The sequence below is a fragment of the Myotis lucifugus genome, unplaced genomic scaffold (assembly GCF_000147115.1).
Source record: "Myotis lucifugus unplaced genomic scaffold, Myoluc2.0 scaffold_1, whole genome shotgun sequence".
NCBI lineage: Eukaryota > Metazoa > Chordata > Mammalia > Chiroptera > Vespertilionidae > Myotis > Myotis lucifugus.
In genome coordinates, this window is record NW_005871049.1 from 31114310 (window position 1) to 31136880 (window position 22571).

At 39.6% G+C, this 22571-nt stretch overlaps 1 protein-coding gene across 5 annotated transcripts in view; it reads left to right on the forward strand.

Annotated features, from left to right (window-relative positions):
• The window catches only part of PALLD (palladin, cytoskeletal associated protein), a 383511-nt gene extending 364225 nt beyond the window's left edge, over positions 1-19286 (forward strand). For 3 of the 5 annotated variants that reach the window (XM_014456605.2, XM_006081881.3, XM_014456614.2), the window contains 6 exons: positions 8023-8117; positions 9968-10100; positions 12510-12717; positions 15232-15397; positions 15906-16039; positions 17142-19286. In XM_014456605.2, coding sequence (XP_014312091.1) covers positions 8023-8117; positions 9968-10100; positions 12510-12717; positions 15232-15397; positions 15906-16039; positions 17142-17314 — 909 coding nt within the window. In that variant the 3' untranslated portion in view covers positions 17315-19286. Of the gene's footprint in view, positions 1-8022; positions 8118-9967; positions 10101-12509; positions 12718-15231; positions 15398-15905; positions 16040-16187; positions 16234-17141 lie in introns of all 5 variants that reach the window. The other 2 variants (XM_006081879.2, XM_006081880.2) reach the window with 1 other exon arrangement.
• Positions 19287-22571: the final 3285 nt, after the last annotated feature.

The following is a 22571-nucleotide window of genomic DNA, read 5'->3' on the forward strand; positions in this document are numbered from 1 at the left end:
CTATGGATTTCCAGGCATGTTTCCCTGGCAAATGTGTTAAGCTGTTACTGGAGTAAGCAGTTTAAAACTCTGATTATGAGTCTACTTCTCGTCTTCTTCAAATTACACTAATGAATTTTCACATGTAAAAAAGTTGTAAAGGGGAAGGCCTCCCTGTGCAGTGCCTGTGAAAGTGTGCAGAGATGAAGACAGCAGCCCCGCCTCAAGGGCCTCTGAGCATTTGAACTATGATGGGTCACTAGATAAAAGAGGGCTGCTAAAGATTAATTCCCCTTGGAAACAAAGAAAAGGAGGAAGGGATAAAAACCAAAAGAAGGTACTGAAAAGCCTAGAGGCTGTATAGTTCAAAGGTTAAAAGCACAAAACTTTAGCAGCAACCAGACCTGAGTTGGAGTTCTAGCTCTGCCACTCCTGACCTGTGTGACCTTCAGCAAGTCACTTAACCTCTCTGTTCCTCTTCTATGAAATTATAATAATACTAGAGGCCCAGTGCACAGATTCGTGCACTGGTGGGGCCTCTCAGCCTAGCCTGCGCCCTCTGGCAATCCGGGACCCTTGGGGGATGTTGGACTGCTGGTTTCGGACCGATCCCTACAGGGATCAGTTTGGGCCGAACATCCCCCAAGGGATGTAGTAGTGTGCGAAGCGGCAGGCAGCCAGGGAGGAGCCCAAGCCCAGGCCGGGCACCATGTCACTACCACTAATCCTGCCCCGCCACTCCCGTCATTCAGTAGCACTGCTGCGGAAGGGGGAGAGGCTCGCGCCACTGCAACTGTGCTTGCCAGCCGTGAGCCCGGCCTCTGGCGCCCATCAGTCAGCTGAGCAGTGCTCCCGCTGTGGGAGTGCACTGACCATCGGGGACAGCTCCTGCATTGAGCGTCTGCCCCCTGGTGGTCAGTGCACATCATAGCGACCGGTTCGGTCATTTAGGCTTTTATATATATAGACTAGAGGCCTGATGCATGAAGATTCGTGTAAGAATGGGCCTTCCTTCCCCTGATTGCTGGCACTGCTTTCGCTCCGGCCCGGAGCCACCTTCCCACGCTGCCCAGAGGCCCCGAGCAGCTGGGGTGGTGCGGAACGCCTGCGTCATCACCATGGCGATGACGCAAGCATCCTGCCCCGCCCCCGGTGCCTGTGTATGCAAATTAACCTGCCATCTTTGTTGGGGTAATTTGCATACTCACTCCTGATTGGGTAGTGGCATAGCGAAGGTGCGGTCAATTTGCATCTTTCTCTTTTATTAGTGTAGATTGGTTTCAATAATATATGTAAAGCACGCAGTTTACCTGGCACATATTTCACTTTCAATAAATGCTAGTTATTGTCATTATTTTAATTCAAAGACACCATTAACCCTGTCTTAGAGAAGCAGCCCAAAGAGGTGGAAGAAGCCTGAGGAACCAGGATATAAAGGGTCAGTCTGTCTGTTTCTAGGTGCCCTGCTCCCACAATACCATTAGAGAGTAAGCAAGTCAGTTTGGGATAGAATTTCTACCCAAAATGTTGCTGATGTGTGGTCTTCTGACCTCCTGGCTTTTCCTTTTTACCACCCCCATGGGAAAGGAGTAAGGCAGCAGACATGGCTCTGCCACAGCTGTGGGCTTCGGTGGAGGGAGCCCTGAGCTAGCGCGGGGCCACGCCCACAGCACAGCTGACAGGGGCCACACATGAAGACAGCAGCTGCTCTCTGCTCCCAGCACACTCAGGACCAAGAGAAGGCACCAAAGAGAGCCTCGCTGCCCTCATTTAGGCTGCAGAGAGCTCTGCCGCTCTACCTGGTCCAGGAGGAGCCCCACTGAACCCTCACTGGTGCTTTGACTCGACTCCCCTTTGATGAGAAGACAAAGAAAGAAGTGGACCCATTTACCTCAGGTAGCCACAAGCCCAGCCCTTCTCACAGAACATCCCAATTCTCCTGTGATTAAGCAAATAGTAATATGACTGCTCTCAGGGAGCAAGAGTCAAAAAGCCCCAGTGGTCAGCCACCAGAGCAGTTCCTAATATCTAGAATCCCCAGGTTAGTGGATTGGACCATTATTCTAATTAAAAGGGTGGGGCTAAAAATCTCTTTTTCTATCTAAATGACCAAAGGCAGGCATAGGAGGGGAAACTCAGGAAGGCAATCTGAGGAAATGCTAAAGGTGGGCATTTATGCCTAAAATTGAAATCGTTGTGAGAGAATATTTATAGCACTTGGTAGTAGTCGCTGTGCCAAGTTTCTGAGTATGTTGCCAACTCCTCTTGGGCTCTTCAGAGGCAGATATGTCTAAATATGACAGATGTAGGTTTTGTGAGTTGTCACCTAGAAATTGTTTAACTTCACTACCATTAGAAAAATAAAGCGTAAGTATTTTTTGTTAGTCCTCATCGAGGATATTTTTCCATTGATTTTTAGGGAGAGTGAAAGACAGAGAGAAACACAACCATTGGTTGCCTCCTGCACAAGCCCTGACCAGGGCCCGAGCCAGGCAGGAGCCTGCAACCAAGGTGTGTGCCCTTGACCAGAATCGAACCCGGAACCCTTTGGTCTGCAGGCCGGCGCTCTATCCACTAAGCCAAACTGGTTAGGGCCAAAGCCTAAGTATTTAAACCATGACAAGTGGCAGACCATTTTTCTACCTAACCCTTGGCATAGTTATTTGTTGCTTTAGGAATACTCTAATAGAAATGTTTAACAGTGTCATAATCTCAACTTTATAACATCTGTTATTGTATACTAAAGTATTTTGCCATTCTTATAATTTGTGAATTAAACCATGATTTAAAAGAAGCATGACAGTCAGCACTGAAAAAAATTCAAAAGAAAAACCTAAATTTTTCGAGATACATATTAATCCCAAAAGCATATATGTAGTCAACAGAAAACTGAGGTTGACTCTCTATTTCCTTGATGCCCTGTGGTTATCTGAAATTGTTTAACATTTTTAAAGTATTTGGGTTTGAAAGGGAGACAACGACACCTATTCTTCCTGGCACACTGTAGCCTACATGGTATGAAATGACCAAGGGAGAGAGGAAAAGGCTGGAGTGGAAAAACTGGCTCATAATGGAACACAGACGGCAGAGTTTTCCTGAGCAGTGGGAAATGATGAGAGAAAGGGTGAGAACCAAAGAAAGAGGAAAACACTCAAGTACAGCAGAATATTTTTCCACCAGGGTTAATCTTTGGGGAATAAGAACTACATTAGGTATTGCTGACTACATCCAAACTGTGCAGCCCTAACCATACACTAGACTCTGTATCATACGCGATGTGTGCCGCTCAGGCAATTCCTAAGAGGCCAAACGATCCCATAGTTAAGTGAAATGATGAGTGATTGTGCAGTGTTGCACCAAGCATAATGCCAAAATGAGGATCACAAATACAATTTACTTTAGACAGTAATCCTGTATATAAGACACAGCTAAATCTAAACACGAATGTTTTACTTTGTTTTGTTGTGTTGCTAGGTTACTCTGCATCGCACTTGGATTTTGGAATGGCTGTTTTGCAGTTTGATGTTTCCTCAAATTGCATTATGTATACAAGTGGCAAGCTTTTATGAAGATCTGTGTGCCACAAGTTACATTTCACAAGCAAGGAAATATAAATGTTATTTGCATATTATATAAATAATTGGCCTTGCATGAGGCATCAAACAGTCTTTACAAGCTGGATGTTTTAATACAGAATCCCTTTAAGAATTCAAACTTATTACTTATACTGTGCCTTTAAACTGTGGATTTGTTTGAAATAGAAAAGGAACACACAGCTGAGTTAAATTTTAAAAGATAGTTTGTTAATTGTGTTTTGTTTTAGCATTATAAGTTTGCTTGACTCGTTTTAATCTTCACTTTAAATATTCACTTCCATTATTACTTCACTAGAGGCCCGGTGAACAAAATTCGTGCAGGGGGGGGGGGTGTTCCCTCAGCCCAGCCTGCACCCTCTCCAATCCGGGACCCTCGGGGGATGTCTGACTGCCGGTTTAGGCCCGGTCCCAGGGACATCACCCCTAACTGCTCCCCCTGCCAGCCTGGTGTTCAGTCGTTTGGTCCTCCCTCACTAACCCACCTGCCGGCCTAGTCGCCCCACGCAGCCTGCTATTCAGTTGTTACTGTTACTGTGATGGCGTCCCTGACAATTTGCATATTCCTCTATTAATAGTATAGATGTGTTAATAAAGCAGAAAGAAATGAAAAGTTAACAGCAAATGTAGTAGCATTAATGTGCAGCAGAGCCTTCTAATTATGATGATTACCAGCATTAACTGGCACATTGGTATGATTAAAATTACCTAATGCTAATGTTGTATGATCAATCTTCATAAGTAAAACGTTCAGACTTAAAAACCTGCACTTTCAATTGTGCACACTAGAGGCATCTTTTCAAAAGTGCTTCACTGAATTCTGGATTTTTTTTTTCTTTCAAATGTTAAAATTACACATCTTGTTAGTTTGGATGTTTGTTAAATGTTCCTGGTCATTTATTGATTTAGTAATATACAGGGTGGTGGCAAAATAAGGCTTACAGTTGTTCATATAGAAAATAATACAATGATTAATAAATAATAATACAGTAAACTGTTTTATGTACTCACAACTGTAAACCTACATTTGGCCCACCCTGTAGTTAACCAATACTGTATTATCAAACTACTAAGTCTGCCCCCTCAAGACCATACCTTTCTCCTTTATGTTCAGAAGTGAAGAATGACGTAGGAGTAAAAAGGTGACATTCCCTTTTCTTAAATTTGGGAAATATCTGTGGCAGTAGTTATGTATATGGTTCTAAGAGGTAGCAATGAAAACACTGTAGAACTGTGTAATGTTTAGAGTAGGATGCCATCCTGTTCACCCTATTTATTTTTTTGAGAGGACAGGAGGCAGAGCTTACCCTAAGCATCATCAAATGGCAAAAGTGAAGTAAGGCATCTTTCTTTCATCTCCTACCTCAAACGCAGCCCTCCCAGAAACCAACACCTGAATCTTCCTGTGTGCTTGGCACTTTTAAAACACCAGCAAAAGTTAAAAAGGTTGATCTCCTCTCCACATATTCTGTCCCCTGTAATAAGAGCATTTTTTTTCCCCTTTGGAGTAAATTACATCCTAATTGGGGGGGGGGGGGGGAGGAGACAGAGAGAGGGACAAAACTCCATTACATGGAGAAAACATTGTACTTAACAAAACAATTCTAAGGGATGCTTCATATCCATCTGGTTGTTATTATTATAGCTATAGTCAACATTTAGAGCATTGAGTATGTAAAACACAGTACCAAGTATTTTATACCTATTAACTCATTTAATCTTCATAAGAACCCATGAGGGATTAACTAAAGATGCCTGGGGCTCATCCCAGCATTAAGAGCACTGAGGGGCAGGGGAGGCATTGGTTAAAAGAGGTATTTGAAAGAATCCAAAAAAAGGAGGTAAGAGCATACCTTAAAGTACATCCACTTGGGAAATTAGATTGGAGTCAGCCAAGCTGCTGGGACCCTAAAAATCACCTTGTCCCTGCACATATAATGTCTCAGGCCCTTAGTGACACAATACTGCAATAGTGAATTTAATAATGATAATTTATGACGTCAGGTACAGTAGTCCCCTTTATCCACAGTTTCAGTTACTGTGGTCCAAAAATATTAAGTGGGAAATTTCAGAAATAATTCATAAGCTAACAGTTGCACACTGAGTAGTGTGATGTCCCACTCTGCCCCACCGGGACATGAATCATCCCTTTGTCCAGCATATTCACACTGTACATAAAGTACAAGATATTCTGAGAGACTACATTCATATAACTTTTATTACAGTATATTGTTATAACTGTTGCATTGTTGTTAACCTCTTACTATCCCTAATTTATAAATTAAACTTTATCAAAGGTATATGTATAGGGGAAAAAACACAGTATACATAGTTTGGTACTATCCATAGGGGGTCTTGGAATGTATTCCTGGTGGATTACTGTACCATTTGATATTTACAGTATCATCTTCGGTTATATCATTAATCTTTACAAGATCCTTATGAGCCAGACCCCAGTTTTTACAGAAGAAACAAAGGCTTAAATAAAATCAGTGATTTGCTCAAAGTTTTAAGAAAGCCAAGACTCAAATCCAGGCTAAAGGATTTTTTTTTCTAACTTATATAAATGATTAGTTAATATTAACTTCCTTTGTGGATCCTCTGGGTTTTAAACCACAAGGAAGAAAATCTATCCAGATTATGCAAATTTATCTTAATCTATCCAAATTAAAATTATTTGTAAGCAGCAAAACAAACAATAAGGAAGTCATATCCCATATGTCAGTACAGTTTAAGGTATTTGTGTAAGGCATTTGTGTCCTCAGGCTCCAAAAAGAATCATGGCTCTTACATGTTCATTTGTTAAAGTACCTACCAGGTTGCATCAGACGGGTAATTTATAATGGGTGTCTTCTAAGCAAGTCACATCTAGATTTCTACGGCTGGTATAGATTTGGAAGGGTTAGATGAAATTAATTTTCAGATTTCAAGGTAGCTTAGGGAATCAAGTGTTTGCCAAGAACTCAGCACACGAGAATTTATATGATGCAGCCTGAACTTCAGCTACAATTAATCTAAGTTAGACATAATTCCTCTTGATAATGTTATGCTTCATGTCTCCCTGGAAATTTTCAGGAAAAGTCATGTTTTAACTGTGACCTTGACAGCAAATATTGTGAGTGCTAGAGGAATTTACATATCTAATGGTATAAAGACTACTTGAGAGTGCTTCATATGACCACCTCATTCTATTTGGCAATTCCTGATTCTTCTCCTGTCTATTACATTCCTCTTGTCCTTATTACACCCCTCTGCCTTTTCTGATGGTAATGGCCCTCGAGAAGTCCTAGCTCTGGGAAGATCTGGAGACCCCACTACCTGGGTCCCTGCCGCTCCCTGCACCCTGCTATGGGTTCTTTCCTGTGTTCCCTCTACCAGCGTCCTTGCCCTCATCCCAGCCCACTCTCAGGGAGAACTCGGAAAGCAGTTTTTCAGACCATACAGAGCACCTCTTGCTTCTGCAACCTGTCTGCATTGGCAACTTGGAATGAAAATAGGAGTCAATGGTAAATTTTGACTATAAAGGCACATGAGGGCTACTCTTCAACCTTGAGATAGAATTCCCTCGTCTAATCCATGATAAATTGGCTTCTCATTTTTCCTTCCTTGCTGTTCCCTTTTGGCCATTATCTGAACTTATAAGTACATCTGCTCATTCTCCTGGGAGCTGAGACGGTGGAGGGGAAAAATCATCTAGTTTGCTATTCTGCTTGTAATAGTGAGGGAAAATTTAGGAGAAAGGGCTAAAACAAAAAGCCAGAGTAACAGTAGGTGATTTATTCATGTCATCTGGGTCTTGTAAATATTACTTTTGTCTATCCATATGACAGCATTTATCAAATTTTCAGTTGCCGAATTTCAGAGATAAAATGTAGCTTTTCATTAGATAGGCCCTTATGACCCACACATTTTAGGTACTTAACTTGCTTCCGGTCTTTAAATCTCAAACATGTTCATTTCATGCAAACATGGCATCCCATATTCATGCTCTCCTTGTCATCCCTGTGCATACTTACTTCATAATGCTCATGTTGTCATGCCGCCATCTCTTTTAATATGTGGTTTAGGGAAGGGATACTACTAATGTTTATTAAATATATTACTGAGAAGATCTAACAGAAAACTAAAATCATGTAGTTTGATTTCAAAATTAGCTATTTGACTGTGAAAGTGGAATCATTACAGGACGGTGATGTCCTGCTGCTGTATTTTACAGCTCAGCTTCATGTGTTAGGGAGACCTTAGCAGATCACAGTTAATCCGGTGAGGCTGTCATTTTAAATACCATCCCAGATAAAACAGTAAAGCTTACTGAACCCAGGGAAAGTACATTTCTGAGAGGGGGCGGTGTCATTACTAGCATGGCACATTGATTTGCTATGGAGAATAGGAGAATGGACGTTAGTTATTTTGCATAGCAACTAACTTCTTCTCCCGATGTCTCCAACAGGGCCGCGTCAGTTGTACTGGACGGCTAATGGTACAGGCTGTCAACCAGAGAGGTCGCAGTCCCCGCTCTCCCTCGGGCCTTCCTCATGTCAGAAGGTATTTCAGATGTTCCTTTCCCTACGTGTCACTATTAATTTATTACTGTAAGTTCAACACTCTTAGAATTATGGTGACCATAAAAGTCACATAGTTGAAGACAGAATGTGAATATAACCTTAAAGTGTATACAGTTATGGCACCTTGACTATGCTACTTTGCAATTCAGAAAGAGGAAGGAAGCAAACATTTACTAAAGTGTGCTAAGCCTGCTCAGATACACCATCACTAGTTTGAGGAGATCAAAACTCAGCGTCTTTACATGACACGAAAATACCAGTAAATGCTACACAAATGTTCAAAACCAAGAGCTGTATGGATTGACCATTATCAACTACTGCCACTAAGGTTTCTTAAAACCAGCTGGCTTGTGAGAATTCATTTTTCAGATACTTCGTTTAAAACAGTTTATTTTAGACCATAACCTTATAGGAAATATTTTTCATATTTTAAATGCTCAACAGATATCTGCTAACAATAGTGCGTGCTTTCCATCCCTAGTAGCCCTGAGTTTATGTAAGGATGCTGATGGGCAGGGCTGGGGAAAGGATATTACTTCTTAGTAACACATTTGCACTTAGAAAAAAATATGATAAGTGAACCAGTCTGTCGTCATGGTTCCTATTTAGATATTTTATAGACGGAGCATGACAGTAAACTAGAGGCCACAGATGCAAACACCCTGATGAAAAGAACAAATACTAAATTAGGCTCATAGAAGGCACCAGGAAGAACTGAGTAAGCACCAAACAAATGGTGTGTCTATAAGGCCTCATGTGATTGGACCCACAGAGCCCTTTGTGCAACATTTGAAAAGGCCAACTCAGGCACCTAAGCATGTGCAAATCTAACTTGTTTCTGGCAACATCTGTCACAGGATCCTAGGCCTGTATCTATGGCTGCACACACACATATCTAGTAGCATATCCATTCTCTTGTATTATTTTCTTCTGCTTTTCTTATGGTCTTCAATATATCTAAGCTTTCCCATGTACCACTGTCTCCTAGAAAAGCACTCTGTTCAAAAATTACATCTGTATTTGTAGAGAGTAAACTATTAAAAAGCTGATAATCATTAGCCTATTATACCAATCTTCCATTTGTTCCACTCTTACTTTTTCTAGTGAAGTGTTTTTAAACTTACTTTCTAAGGATTACAGGCAGAATTTGCATTCAACATCTTGCTCTCCTTAAGTCTTCCCTGCCCTTACTTTAAAATTGTATTGCTCTTAAAGATGCCTCTGGCAACATACACAGAAGCACAAGATCTGGGAGATTTGCACATTATTTGAAAGTTAAAAAAAAAATGTCTTTAGTACATGGATATCCGATATAAAAGAAAACCTGCCTTAAACTGCAATTTGTTTTCCTGGCTAATATGAGAAGGAATTTTGATTCTAAAGATATTAAATTTTTATAAAATAATAAACTTAATTTTCCATACATTTAAAATCATAAAGTTACAGTAATTTCTGTTGAAAAAGAATCAGTGATAAATAAATGAGCAACAGCTACTGCTATTTCTCATACAGCTTTCAAAGTATTTATTTAGGTAAAAACATTAATATAAAATATCCCATTTTCTCCAATTTCCCTTTTAATGATTTATACTAGCTTTAAGATTAGGAGAGCAGACTGTGTAAGATGTGCAATTAGCAGATTGTTAAATTTATAAAAAAATTTCTAAATGAAACAAGATTTTGCTTTGCTGACGTTTTTATATGTAAACCTTGGGGGTAGAAATCAGGCAAGGGTATTATATTATTACCCCATGTATTATTTTTAAAGAAAAACAACAGATGACTAAGAGCCTGGAAATAACTACTGTCTACCATTTATCCTGTTCGAAGGCCTCGTTCTAGATCCAGGGACAGTGGAGATGAAAATGAACCCATCCAGGAGCGGTTCTTCAGACCTCACTTCTTGCAGGCTCCTGGGAACCTGACTGTGCAAGAAGGAAAACTCTGCAGAATGGACTGCAAAGTAAGAGTTTTCTATTGTCTATAAATCGATCATCTCCCTTCTCCCCTCATTGCCGTTTCTCTTTAGTTTCTTTTGGGAAAGTTATGTAAGATAGACATCTTTAATATGTGTTTCAGCTTAAGAGAAAGAAAAAGCAGTGAAATATACAGGATATGTATATACTGTTTTGAATCATTCTTTTCCTTCACTTTTAAACATTCAGTAAATATGTTCGTTCCCTAGGGCCCCATTTACAAAATTCTAGAAAGCCCCTGGGAGGTTTTATCCTTTCTCATTTTGTTGAAATAATACATGTATTCATCAGTCATATGTCATTTCTAAGAGAAATGAGAGTGACAGCCTTCTTTCACCCATTTTACAGCGGGGCTTCTGAACTCTGGGAGGCCAGGTTTTATTGCATGTGTGAACTCTGAAATTGCACAAGTGTGCGTGATAAAGCTTTCATCCATTTCTCAAAAGAGCTTAAGGCAAAAATGTTTAAAAACTGCTCTGGAAAACTTTTTGTTTGTTTTCCCCATTACTTATTGATTTAAAATTTAGCTCTTAAATATGGATAAGGTTTTTATTTTAAAACAGAATATGATTATATTTAATGCACAAGTTTGATACAACCAAAAAGTAAAACAGCAGAGTAAAATAGTAACAAAAAACATGGTATATCATTTGCAATGCATGAGAAATGGTTAACATCTTTAGTTATAAACAAGTTCTTAAAATCCAGTGACACTATAATAATGCAAGGAAGCTGGAAAAATGAAATGAAAAAGTACCAGTGATGATTAAGCAGCGTGGATAAGGTTTTGAACCATTGTTTAGGCTCCCTCTGCTGGTTCTCTTTGAGATTGCAAAGCACAAATATAGATTTAAAGGATATGGGCAGTTTGTTTTTACAAAAAGTAAATCAATATATTTAAGCTTTCCCATGTGCCACTATCTCCTAGAAAAGCACTTTGTACAAAAATTAGATCTTTTAGAAACATATAAAAAGATTAAAAAGATCTATTTAAATTATGACCTGATTATAATCACCTTCAATTCCTGAGATGAGGCTTTCTTTACTTATGCAACCAAGAAAGTTGGGGTTAGAAAAGGGGTAGTAGAATCCAGCATTTTCTCTTTGCCTTATACTCTGCCCACTGGCACAGGTGCATGGTGAATGAGGTGGGCTGAGAGTACACAGTGCTTTAGGCTTCTCTCCTCGTAAGCACACGATAGCCTCGGCAGTGCACGGTCCTGCTTGTCTGGGGTCTAACTAGAACAGTGGGAACAGCAGAGCCACTTTATTTCTACACTTGGGAAAGGCCCGGAACCTGACCACAAGTATCCACTCCCTCTTTCTACAGTCCACTTCCAATGGCCTTCGACAGGGAACGCAGTGTATGTGGAGAGCTGGGGGTAGGGGGTGGACAGATGGGAGAACATAAGAGCGTGACCCTCTCAGAAGCCATGCGGCCTAACTACTGCTGTTTGCTTCCAAATCTCTGCATCCCTTTGACCAGTAATTTAAATGTACTTAATATTTGTCCTTTAAATTCTCTAGACCTATGTGACATGTGGGGGAGGCATCTTTTAGGTGGTATAAATGAGTATCACACAGCAGGAAGAGAAGTTATGAATTCTCTGGCTGATTTTGGCAGAGCTGGCCCTTCAAAAAAATTGTTTTGCAGTCCAGCGGACATCTTTCTGTATGTAACTCCCCACTAGTAAATGTGGGCTGGGTAGAAAGGCCTTCCTTAGGGGTGCTTTTCTCCCCATTCATAGGCAAGGCTGTGAAGAGTTGACAGATGGCAGCCATCCATACCTTTCACAGCACAACTTGTGATTAGCAATTAAATGTGCTCTTGTCTGATCTCTGATCTACACAGCTGTCATGGTCTCAAGATTTTATGATGTTTCCATTGTGATGCTAATTTGTTGATATGGCTTTCTGGGTAATTTTGTTTTGTTCTTGTTAGTTTCAAGGATTATCAAATAATAGTAATAGCCCTATTTGCTGATGGATGCACCACCATCTGCACAGCTATGACAACTCTTTGATGAGAAGCTTCATAGTGTATAAATGCCAGCTGAGTATTTGTTACAGTTATTATGGTGGGGCATCTTTTTGTCAAAGAGCTCAGGGCCCTACGCTGACATCATCCAGTAGTCTTTATAACCCCTGGTGAGGTAAGACGATGACAGAAGTTTTTTTAAGTCCCCATTTCTCTAGGCTGCTCTATAACAAATGTTTAAAAGTGAGCGCACGAGTGCTTAGGGAGCCACTGAAAGGTTTTAAGCAAAAAAGAACCTGAGCTGGTACTAAAAGCCATCTTTTGTACTACCAAGGGAGGAATTTATTATGGTTTCTTAGCTCTTGATTTCATTGTTTGAATATCAGAGAAATTTATATGCATTTTCTTTCTGGTTTAGGTCAGTGGGTTACCAACCCCAGATCTAAGCTGGCAACTAGATGGAAAGCCAGTCCGCCCCGACAGTGCTCACAAGATGCTCGTACGTGAGAACGGGGTGCACTCTCTGATCATAGAGCCTGTCACATCGCGAGATGCCGGCATCTACACGTGTATAGCCACTAACCGAGCAGGACAGAACTCGTTCAGCCTGGAGCTTGTGGTTGCAGGTAGGCTCAGCTGCGAATCCTTCCTCTCTCCAGTGACCATCACATTTGGAAATGTGAACTAATTCTACATCAGTAACCAATATGGAGAATAATTCAAACTGCTGAAAAATAGATTGTATCATCAAAATAGCCAATTAGGGCATGTTGTAAGGCTTAGCAAATCAGAAACTAATTTTTTTTCAGTGTAGCCATTATTATTTATTTTTTCCTTCTCCCACTAGCCTGGACAAGAGAGAAAGGGATTTGGGCTTTTCTGGGTCATCCAACTCGTGTGTATGTGTTGGCCCTCAGTGTTATCTACGAAAAGGGCAGTAAGCAGCAGCATGGGCTCCAAGAACCAAACTTGCTGTATAAGGATTTGCTTATGCATGAAGTTCTGAAGATAGACTCAGCTTTTAAAGTAACAGATACCAATTTCAAAGTCCAAAATTTTAAACATTTCATTACCCCCAAATATTATAGTCACATTAAACTCAGAATTGCCTTTTAATTGATTATACTGTTTGGTAAACTTTGTAAAAGTATTGTTATATGAAGTCTTACCCTTAGATAAGGACTGTATATTTATGGAAAGGTTTATACCATCCTTAGGAGTTGAACATAAGATTCTGATATCTCTTCTTGTAAAAAAAAAAAAAAGCAACAATGTTTATTCCTCATATACATTATCTCAATTAGTCCTTACAACAGCCCTATGAGATAATTAGGGCAAATGTTCATCCTAGCTTTAGGGATGTGGAAACTAGAGAGATTAAGTGACTTCCCGGGTCCCATTAGTCAGCTAGGGGCCAGTCTCAAAAGGTCTGTTGACTCCTAGTGCTCTTCCACACACCGAGAGCCACTGAATTCTTTGAAGAAATAGAGTAGCAGTCAATATGTGGACTATGGTGCTGTGTGTTAGCCATGCTTTACAATTCTGTGTACAATATTCAGTATACTACGCACTAGGATTGACTTCCCTCATTCCTCTAACTCTCCCTCATCAGACTACACCCTTTGGGTTCTCCTGTTAAATGTGCTGCCTGTCCTCAGGACTGACCCTTGAGGTCCAAGAGACATCTCCGCTAGAACATGGCAGCGCATAGTCATTGGAAGCAAAGTCTCTGACGTCATATCCCAGCTCTCGCTTACTAGCTGTGTCCTTGGGCAAATATATAACAACTCTGCCACTTCATTTCTCCATATGAAAAATGGGGAACATGATGCCTCACATGTTTTATAAAGATTAAATCTGTGAAGCTCTGCATCACCAATACCCTCCATAGCAATGCTCTGCAATGGTAACTGCTACTCTTAATGGTGAGCTGCTATGACATTAAGACATTTTTTATACATTTTATGCTCTTTTCAAAACTGGGCCCAGAAAGAATACTAAGTGGAGTCTGTTCCTACTTCACCAAAATAGCCTAGGTCAAGTAACCATGTAAAGTCCAATAAAAATACTACCCTCTACTTCAGCCGGTGTCGCTCAGTGGTTGAGCGTTGACCTATGAACCAGGAGGTCATGGCTCAATTCCCTGTCAGGGCACATGCCCAGGTTGCAGGCTTGATCCCAGTAGGGGGCATATAGGAGATGGCTGATCAATAAAAAATATTTTTTTAGATAGTATTGGGTATTTGAAAATTTCAGGTAGAATGTTTATCATCTTCACCTGTTTTTCCCTTAGCTTTGCTTTGATATATTTATCACTCCAGAAGGTAGAATATGGTGAAGAAAGACATGTATCCTCAAATTCATTATTGGTAGCTCAGAAGGAAATAAAACTAAACCTTATTTTCTCAAATTGTTTCTACATCAGATCCAAGAAAACAATTTCCCATTGGATGGTGATATTAGAGTGCTTTTAACAGTTCTGAATTTTCAGACTAATGAAGTTATCCTTTTATATGGCTTCCTTCCTTCAAGGTCTTTTTATAGCCCTTCAAATACAAATTGGAATCTGTAATTTATAGGTAACTAGTTAAAGCTGCCAAAGTTAGGTGAAAATGCCTCTCAACTTTATGTTTCCCCTTTTCAATCCTACAGTACTTCTCACTTAAGCCATCACTTAAAAGTTTCAGAATCTTCATAGCAAACATTTCAGATAGCAGGGAGAGGAATTAAAGTGGATCAAATTCCTAGATACACGTGTCCTCCTCAGCACCACTAGGTGGCAGTGGTTGGTAAAGGCTGGGCCTGGGTAGTCACATAATTAGCAGTGAAGCCATCCCAGCTGCTGGCAATGACCTAGGAGTCTCTCACAGTCTGTCAGGCATTCTGTGGAGCAGATGGCCAGTGGACTGTGTGGGCCTGTCAGGCTTGAATTCATTGAGGAAACAAATGAGTGGAAGGAAGCATAGTAACCTTTCTTGGTGAAAGAATAATTTGGAGAGAGGACTAGCACCGTGCCACCTCTGAAGTGACAAATAGTATCATAAAAGATCCGTTTAAGGAATATTTCAAAAAGCTTCTGAATTCTTCATTGTGCTCCTTTCATCTATCACTGATAGATCATTTATGTCGTGTTTTCTCAGCTAAAGAGGCACACAAACCCCCCGTGTTTATCGAGAAGCTGCAGAACACCGGCGTTGCTGACGGGTACCCAGTGAGACTGGAATGCCGTGTTTCAGGAGTGCCACCACCTCAGATATTTTGGAAGAAAGAAAATGAATCACTCACTCACAGCACTGACCGAGTGAGGTGAGACTACAGGACGAATTAATCTAATCCTAATGATACGTAGGAAACACGGCTCACATAGCACGTAAATCTGTGCGAGTCATGCTACTGATGACATCAAAAACAAAAATCACTCTCTAATGTGTGATCAAGCCTTTAGAAAGAAGCTATAATGGTATGTGATGAAGCACATTCTAATTTAATCTCATGGTGATTTTTTTGTGTTTATCTTTATACCTAAAAGAAAAGATGAATTCATTTGCTGCAATGGTGATAGAAACTATTCAGTGCTTTGGTAAAGGCAGATCCTTAACTAGAAATTAAGTGTGCAGATTTATTCAACCTCTTGACGTCTGCTCTTCTCTCCCATTAACTTTAATGGGGCTGGCAGCCTCTCCAGAATAAGTATGACCCTATTATCGCCTGCTCACACTATTCTGTTTCTAATGACCTAATTAAAAATGATGCTTCGTGTTCACAGCCACTTTTTACAAATTTCAAACCCTAATGGCCTTATCCTTCTCTTCAGCATGCACCAGGACAATCATGGCTACATCTGCCTGCTCATTCAGGGAGCCACAAAAGACGACGCCGGGTGGTACACCGTGTCGGCTAAGAATGAGGCTGGGATTGTGTCCTGCACGGCCAGGCTGGACGTCTACAGTGAGTGCGCTCCACCTTATTGCATTTATCCATTACGTTAGGAAAGTCAGGCGTCTGCACAGCAAATCACATTACTGCTATTTAATCTTATAAACTAGTGTTTTTTCTGCCAAAAATTTCATATTGTTCTTTCTCTTTCTATTTATAGTCTCTCGACATTAATAGTGAACTACACCAGGAGGAAAAATACCCAAGTATCATGCAGAAACTTTGCATTATTAGCAAACTATGCATGTTGGCTAGTCAGTTGTGGCTTCCTTACCCAAGCATACCTTAGGCGTTAACCGTAGGCAAAGGCATAACCACATGTTTTTCACATGACGCTTGTTACTGTGTTTTGCAAATGACTGCCTTTTTTTTTTTAACATTTCTTTATATTATAATCCTATCACAGTGTCTGCACTCTGAGTGTGTGTACCATTGATCCTGGAATGCATACTTTTGTGGCTTAGTGCTTTTCTCATTAATATATCTTAAGCAGCTGAACAACAGATTTGTGATTATGCATCCTAAATTTAAATAAAATCATGTTTATTGAGTTTACAAACTAGTACAATAGCATAATGTGATCTATTGACATAGAGAAAACCACTAGAAAAATTTAAGAACTTATCTCTTCTTAAATGAGAAATAATTTCATGAGGTTTTTCAGAAAATGAGTAACCTCAACTTTCCCGACTGCCTAATTCCTTTCTATTGATCACTGTTAAAAGATCCATCCAGAACACCAAACTACTCTAATTATACATTATGAACTCTGAAAATTAAAAAAGAGGAGGGAGGTGAATTAGGAAACTTAGAGACTATCTCAAAGGATTCCCTGTGCTGTAGCAAATATTTATTTTCAAATAAAAATAAACTACACTTGGTCTTTATTATCCAGCTGTTATAGTCCCAATACCCTGTATAGACAGTAACTCAGCAACATATGAGTAAAATGCAAAACTATCCTTAAATTTTAGGATTTCTACTATCAGTGTGTCCAGTCTTCATAAGGAACATGTGCCTGGAGTATGTCAAAGACATGTATTTACTTGAAACATCTAAGGGCTTTCCAGTAATCATGGTTAAAAGAGCCTGTTTTTGTTTTGTTTTTTTGTAGCCCAGTGGCATCAGCAGCCACAGAGCACCAAGCCAAAAAAAGTACGCCCCTCAGCCAGTCGCTATGCAGCACTTTCGGACCAGGGACTAGACATCAAAGCAGCGTTCCAGCCTGAAGCCAGCCCATCTCACCTGACACTGAATGCCGGCCTGGTGGAGAGTGAGGACCTGTAATCCGACATTCTTCTTAAAGCTGAAACACTGAAACACCCTGCCTTGACCAGCATATGCCTTTGTCACTATGTAAAAGGCAAAACCATACCTTTGACTATAAGAAATAAAAGAAACCAAAATATTTTTTTTACTTGATATACCAAACTTAGAGTTTAAGTAGGTGATGCTGATAGAAATGTACACATTGCACAGGAAAACTTTTGAATTGCTGTGATTAAAGTGGTCTGAAATGCTAAAGGTAACCACAATTCGTATTATCAACGAGCCTTTAAACACTAGCTTTAGGTGCTACACAACATGATAGTGTGCAATGCGTAACATGAGGCATTTGTACCATAAAAATACTAAAATGATTCTAAAGTGGCAGTGTATCCAGACAGCTACAGTGAACCAAGTGCAATATGTAAGGATGGAAAAGGAAGAGGAAAGAAATCCAAGTTAATGCCTTGTCTTTGCAAACTGTTTTATATTAAATCATAAGGAGGGAATTACTTGCCTTAAATATAATACTGTCAAGTGTTTTCTAATAAGGGTAACACCTTAGTTCTTGACATTTTTTATGTGTTTTATTTCCTTTCATGCTACCTAGGTAGAAAGCTTATTTACAAACCATATTAAATGGCTAATTTAAATATAAATAATATAAAGTATTCTGAATAGAGCAGAAATATATTACAGTCCATTCCAGGAAAGGCATCCAAACTACCCAAATAACCAAGGCATACAGAATTTGGAGGAAACAGGGGTTTGAGAGAAGTAAGGAGAAGAACGAAGGAAAAGGCTACCAACATACTTACTACTTTGTGTTCATTTAGATAAAAGTAGAAGGGCAGGAGACATGTTAAAGGCCAGGCTTTTCTTTGATTTTCTTGAAAATTAATCTCACATGTAGGTGAAAAAACACAGCCATTCACAAGTCAGGGAATCTAGGGCCAGCTGGAAGTTGGAGCACCTGTGCTATGGAAATTTAGTGTGTCTGAGTTTGTGTAGTAGTTGATGATTTTAGATGTTTAGAGCAAGTTGACAACGGACTGAGACTGCAAGATTGGTGTAAGAGAGACATTGCCTGTAGCATCTAGTCAACTTGAAGGAAATGGAGACTTAGGAGAGACAAAAACAGGTCTGTGCCATAATGTATTTTTTTCAATGGCACCAAGACATGGTGAATGGAAAATACCAGTTCACATCCCTGCTCACATGAAACCGTGCTTTAAGAAGGTGCCACGTTCTGAGGAGTTTGTAAAGGCGTCTCAGCAAAGACTGACTTTTAAATGCACATGACTCTGCATCAGCTAGACTGAGATGATTCTGACCAGACTTGATGGTTTTAAGTCGGAACCAATAAATTTTTAAAAAGAAGAAACAACAATTTGGCCTAATTTTATAAAACATGAGGCTTTAATGGTACTTTGCTATGAAAAGAAAACACTGTATTCCTTATGCAAAACACGTATATCTTTCATTATTTATAATAAAAATGTTGAACTCTCTAAGCTCAGTTACTCAATTCAATACATAGTATTTTTTAAAGTAATTTTATATCTGTGTACCACCCCATATATTTCATATTACTGCTTCACATGTACAGCTTTCTACTTCTTTGTAAGAACACCAACCAACCAGGTTGAAATGATTAACAGGCTTGAGCACTGGGTGGCAGATGTTCTATGCAGTGGTGCAAGCTTCTTTGGCCACACTTATGCATTACTAATATGGAATTTAAGATACCATACAAAGTCCCTCATGGACCTACCTATATTGTAGTACTATGACTTATGTCATATCTTATTTGCCAAATTTTTCTGAATGTGACTTTTTTGCTAATTTTCTGGGTTTGGGATTAAGTAGCATTATTTTGCCATCTTTTATGTTGTATTTATAAAAAAATAGTACTATCATACTATTTTTGGGTTGTTGTGCTGGTGTAATGTGGATTTAACATCAATAAATATTTAACAAATCATAGTTGCAATTTTGTGAAGCAAAATATTCAGTTGTTTTGGTTTTCTATTGCTGCTGTAACAAATTAGTGCAAACCAAGGCTTAAAACAATACTCATTTCTTAGCTCACAGGCCTCTAGGTTAGAATTTCAGGAACAATATGTCTAGATTGTCTGCTCAGGGTCTTAAAAGGCTAAAATCAATGTATCTACTAAATTGTTCACGTCTGGAGCTCAAGATCCTCTTCGTAGCTTAAGTTGTTATGACTGAACTCAGTTCCTCACTGATGTAGAACAGGAGTCTCACTAAGTCTGTCGCTAGGAGTCACTCACTCCTCCGACCACCCGCATCCCTTGCCACTTTCAAACTCAGCAATGAGAATCTCCCTCGAGGCAACACTCTTTGAATCTCTTGGCAACAGGCCCAAACACTTTTAACACAGCGGTTCTCAACCTGTGGGTCGCGACCCCTTTGGGGGTCAAACGACCCTTTCACAGGGGTCGCCTAAGACCATCGGAAAACACATATATAATTACATATTGTTTTTGTGATCAATCACTATGCTTTAATTATGTTCAATTTGTAACAATGAAGATACATCCTGCATATCAGATATTTACATTACGATTCATAACAGTAGCAAAATTACAGTTATGAAGTAGCAACGAAAATAATTTTATGGTTGGGGGTCACAACATGAGGAACTGTATTAAAGGGTTGCGGCATTAGGGAGGTTGAGAACCACTGATAGACGAAAGCCAACAAACAGCCCTTTACTGGCTATAACCCCAAGGCTCGGTATGGAGGAAGAAGACAGAAACACCCTTCTCCCAGTATTCCCCTCAAAGAGGCACATTCCCATACTTTAGAAACTGCTGTCCAAGAGTCTGGCTCCCAATCAACCTGAATCTAGATGCTGACTGAGGTCCTATCCACTGGGACATTGACAGGTCTTGGCACACCTGCAACTATTGAGAGCAACTCAGAATAAAATAGACTATTTGGACAATGACAAAGGTTTGAGAGGCAACCAACAGCCTGGACAGGGCTGAATAATATGGTTCATCTCCTACATGAGGCCACTCTTTCAAGACTGAGAGAAGTGAGTATTTTACCTAATAGAAACATACTGAGTATCAAGGAAAAATGAATAAAGGAATCCACTCCATACAAAAGAAGATAAAAACCTAAGACCTTAATGAAAGGGAGATAAATGATTTAACTGATAAAGAGTTCAAAATAGCAGCCTTAAAGATGCTCAAGGAGCTTGGAGAAAAATACATGAGCAAAGTGAAAATTCCAACAAAGTGACACCACCAAATAGATGTCACAGAGACGAAGAGTACAATAACTGACATGAAAAATGCAATAGAGGGTTTCAACAGTGAACTGATGAAGCAGAAGGAACAGCAAACTCATAGTGGAGAGGAACTCATCCAATTAGAGGAACAAAAAGAAAAAAATGTGCAACAGTAAAAATAGCTTAAAGGATTCAGAGGACATCAAGTGGACCAACATATACTCACATTATAGAGGTCCCAAAAGGAGAAGAGAAAATGGGCAGAAAACATTTTCAAAGTAATAATAGATGAAAATTTCCCTAACCTGGGCAAGAAAACAGATATCCAGATGCAGGAAACCCAGAGAGTTCCAAAACAGATGAACCAAGAGGCCTACACCAAGATACATTAAAATGTAACATGTCAAAAGTTGAAGACTAAAAGAGAATCACTTACAAAGCTAGTGTGAAGGAGAAAAAGTTAAAAGGAATCAAAATAAATACAATAATTAGTTAAGGGATACACAAAATAAAATATTGCAAATTTTGACATCAAAAATATAAAGTGAGTGGGAGTGAATAAAAATGTGGTGTTAAAATGTGTTCAAAGTTAAGTCATTATCAACTTCAAAACAGACATAAGTTGTTTTATATAAACCTCATGGTAACCACACACAAAAAACAATACACACCTATAGTAGATACACAAGATTAAAAAAAAAGAAATGTAAGCATACAACCATAGATTAATTAGATCACAAAGGAAGAGAGCAAAAGAAGAACAAAACAACAAAGGAATTATAAAACAGCCAGGAGACAATTAACAAAATGGCAGTAATTACATACTTATCAATAATTACTTTAAAGGTAAGTGAACTAAATTCTTCAATCAAAAGACACAAAATGGCTTAGTAATTAATTTTTTAAAGACCCATCTATATGCTGTCTAGGAGACTCAGTTCAGATGTAAGGACACAAAAACTAAAGGTGAAGAATGAAAAAAAGTATTATATGCAAATGGAAACCAACCGAAGGCTGGGATAACTATACTTATATCAGACAAAACAAACTTTACCACAAAGACTGTAATAGGACAAAGAAAGTCATTATATGATTGATTATAATGGAGTAAATCCAATAAGAAAATGTAATATTATAAATATTTATGCTCATAAATATGCAAAGCAAATAGGGACAAACCTAAAGTCAGAAATACACAGCAATCCTATATAATTAAAAGGTAATATGCAAATCGACCAAATGGCAGAATGACTGGTCGCTATGATGCGCACTGACCAACAGGGGGCAGACGCTCAATGCAGGAGCTGCCCCCTGGTGGTCAGTGTGCTCCCACAGGGGAAGTGCCAGTCAGCGAGTGCAGCATTGGTGGCAGGAGCCTCTCCCACCTCCAAGGCAGCACTAAGGAGCAGCGAGCTGTAAGGAGCAGTGAGCAGGCAGGCAGTAAGGAGCAAGGTCTCCCGGACTGCAAGAGGGATGTCTGACTGCGGGAAGCGGGCCTAAGCCGGCAGGCAGACATCCCCCAAGGGACCCAGGACTGTGAAAGGGCGCAGGCCTGGCTGAGAGACCACCCCCCCCACTCCCCTGAGTGCACAAATTTTCATGCACCGGGCCTCTAGTACAATAATAATAGGAAACTTTAATATTCCACTTTCAGCAATGTATAGATTATCCAAACAAAAAAATTAATAAGGAAACATTGGCCTTAAATTACATGTTAGACCAGATGGACTTAACAGACATTCAGTGAACATTCTATCCAAAAACAACAGAATATACATTCTTCTCTAGCACACATGAAACATTCCCCTGGATGGTTCATATGTTGGGTCACTAAATGAGTCATAAGAATTGCAAAAAGAATAAAATCATCTCAAGCATCTTTTTTCATCACATGATATGAAACTAGAAATCAATTACAAGAAAATTGGAAAAAAACAAAATATGTAGAGATTAAACAATATGCTTCTGAACAACCAATATGTCAAACAAGAAATCAAAAAATGCCTTGAGACAAAT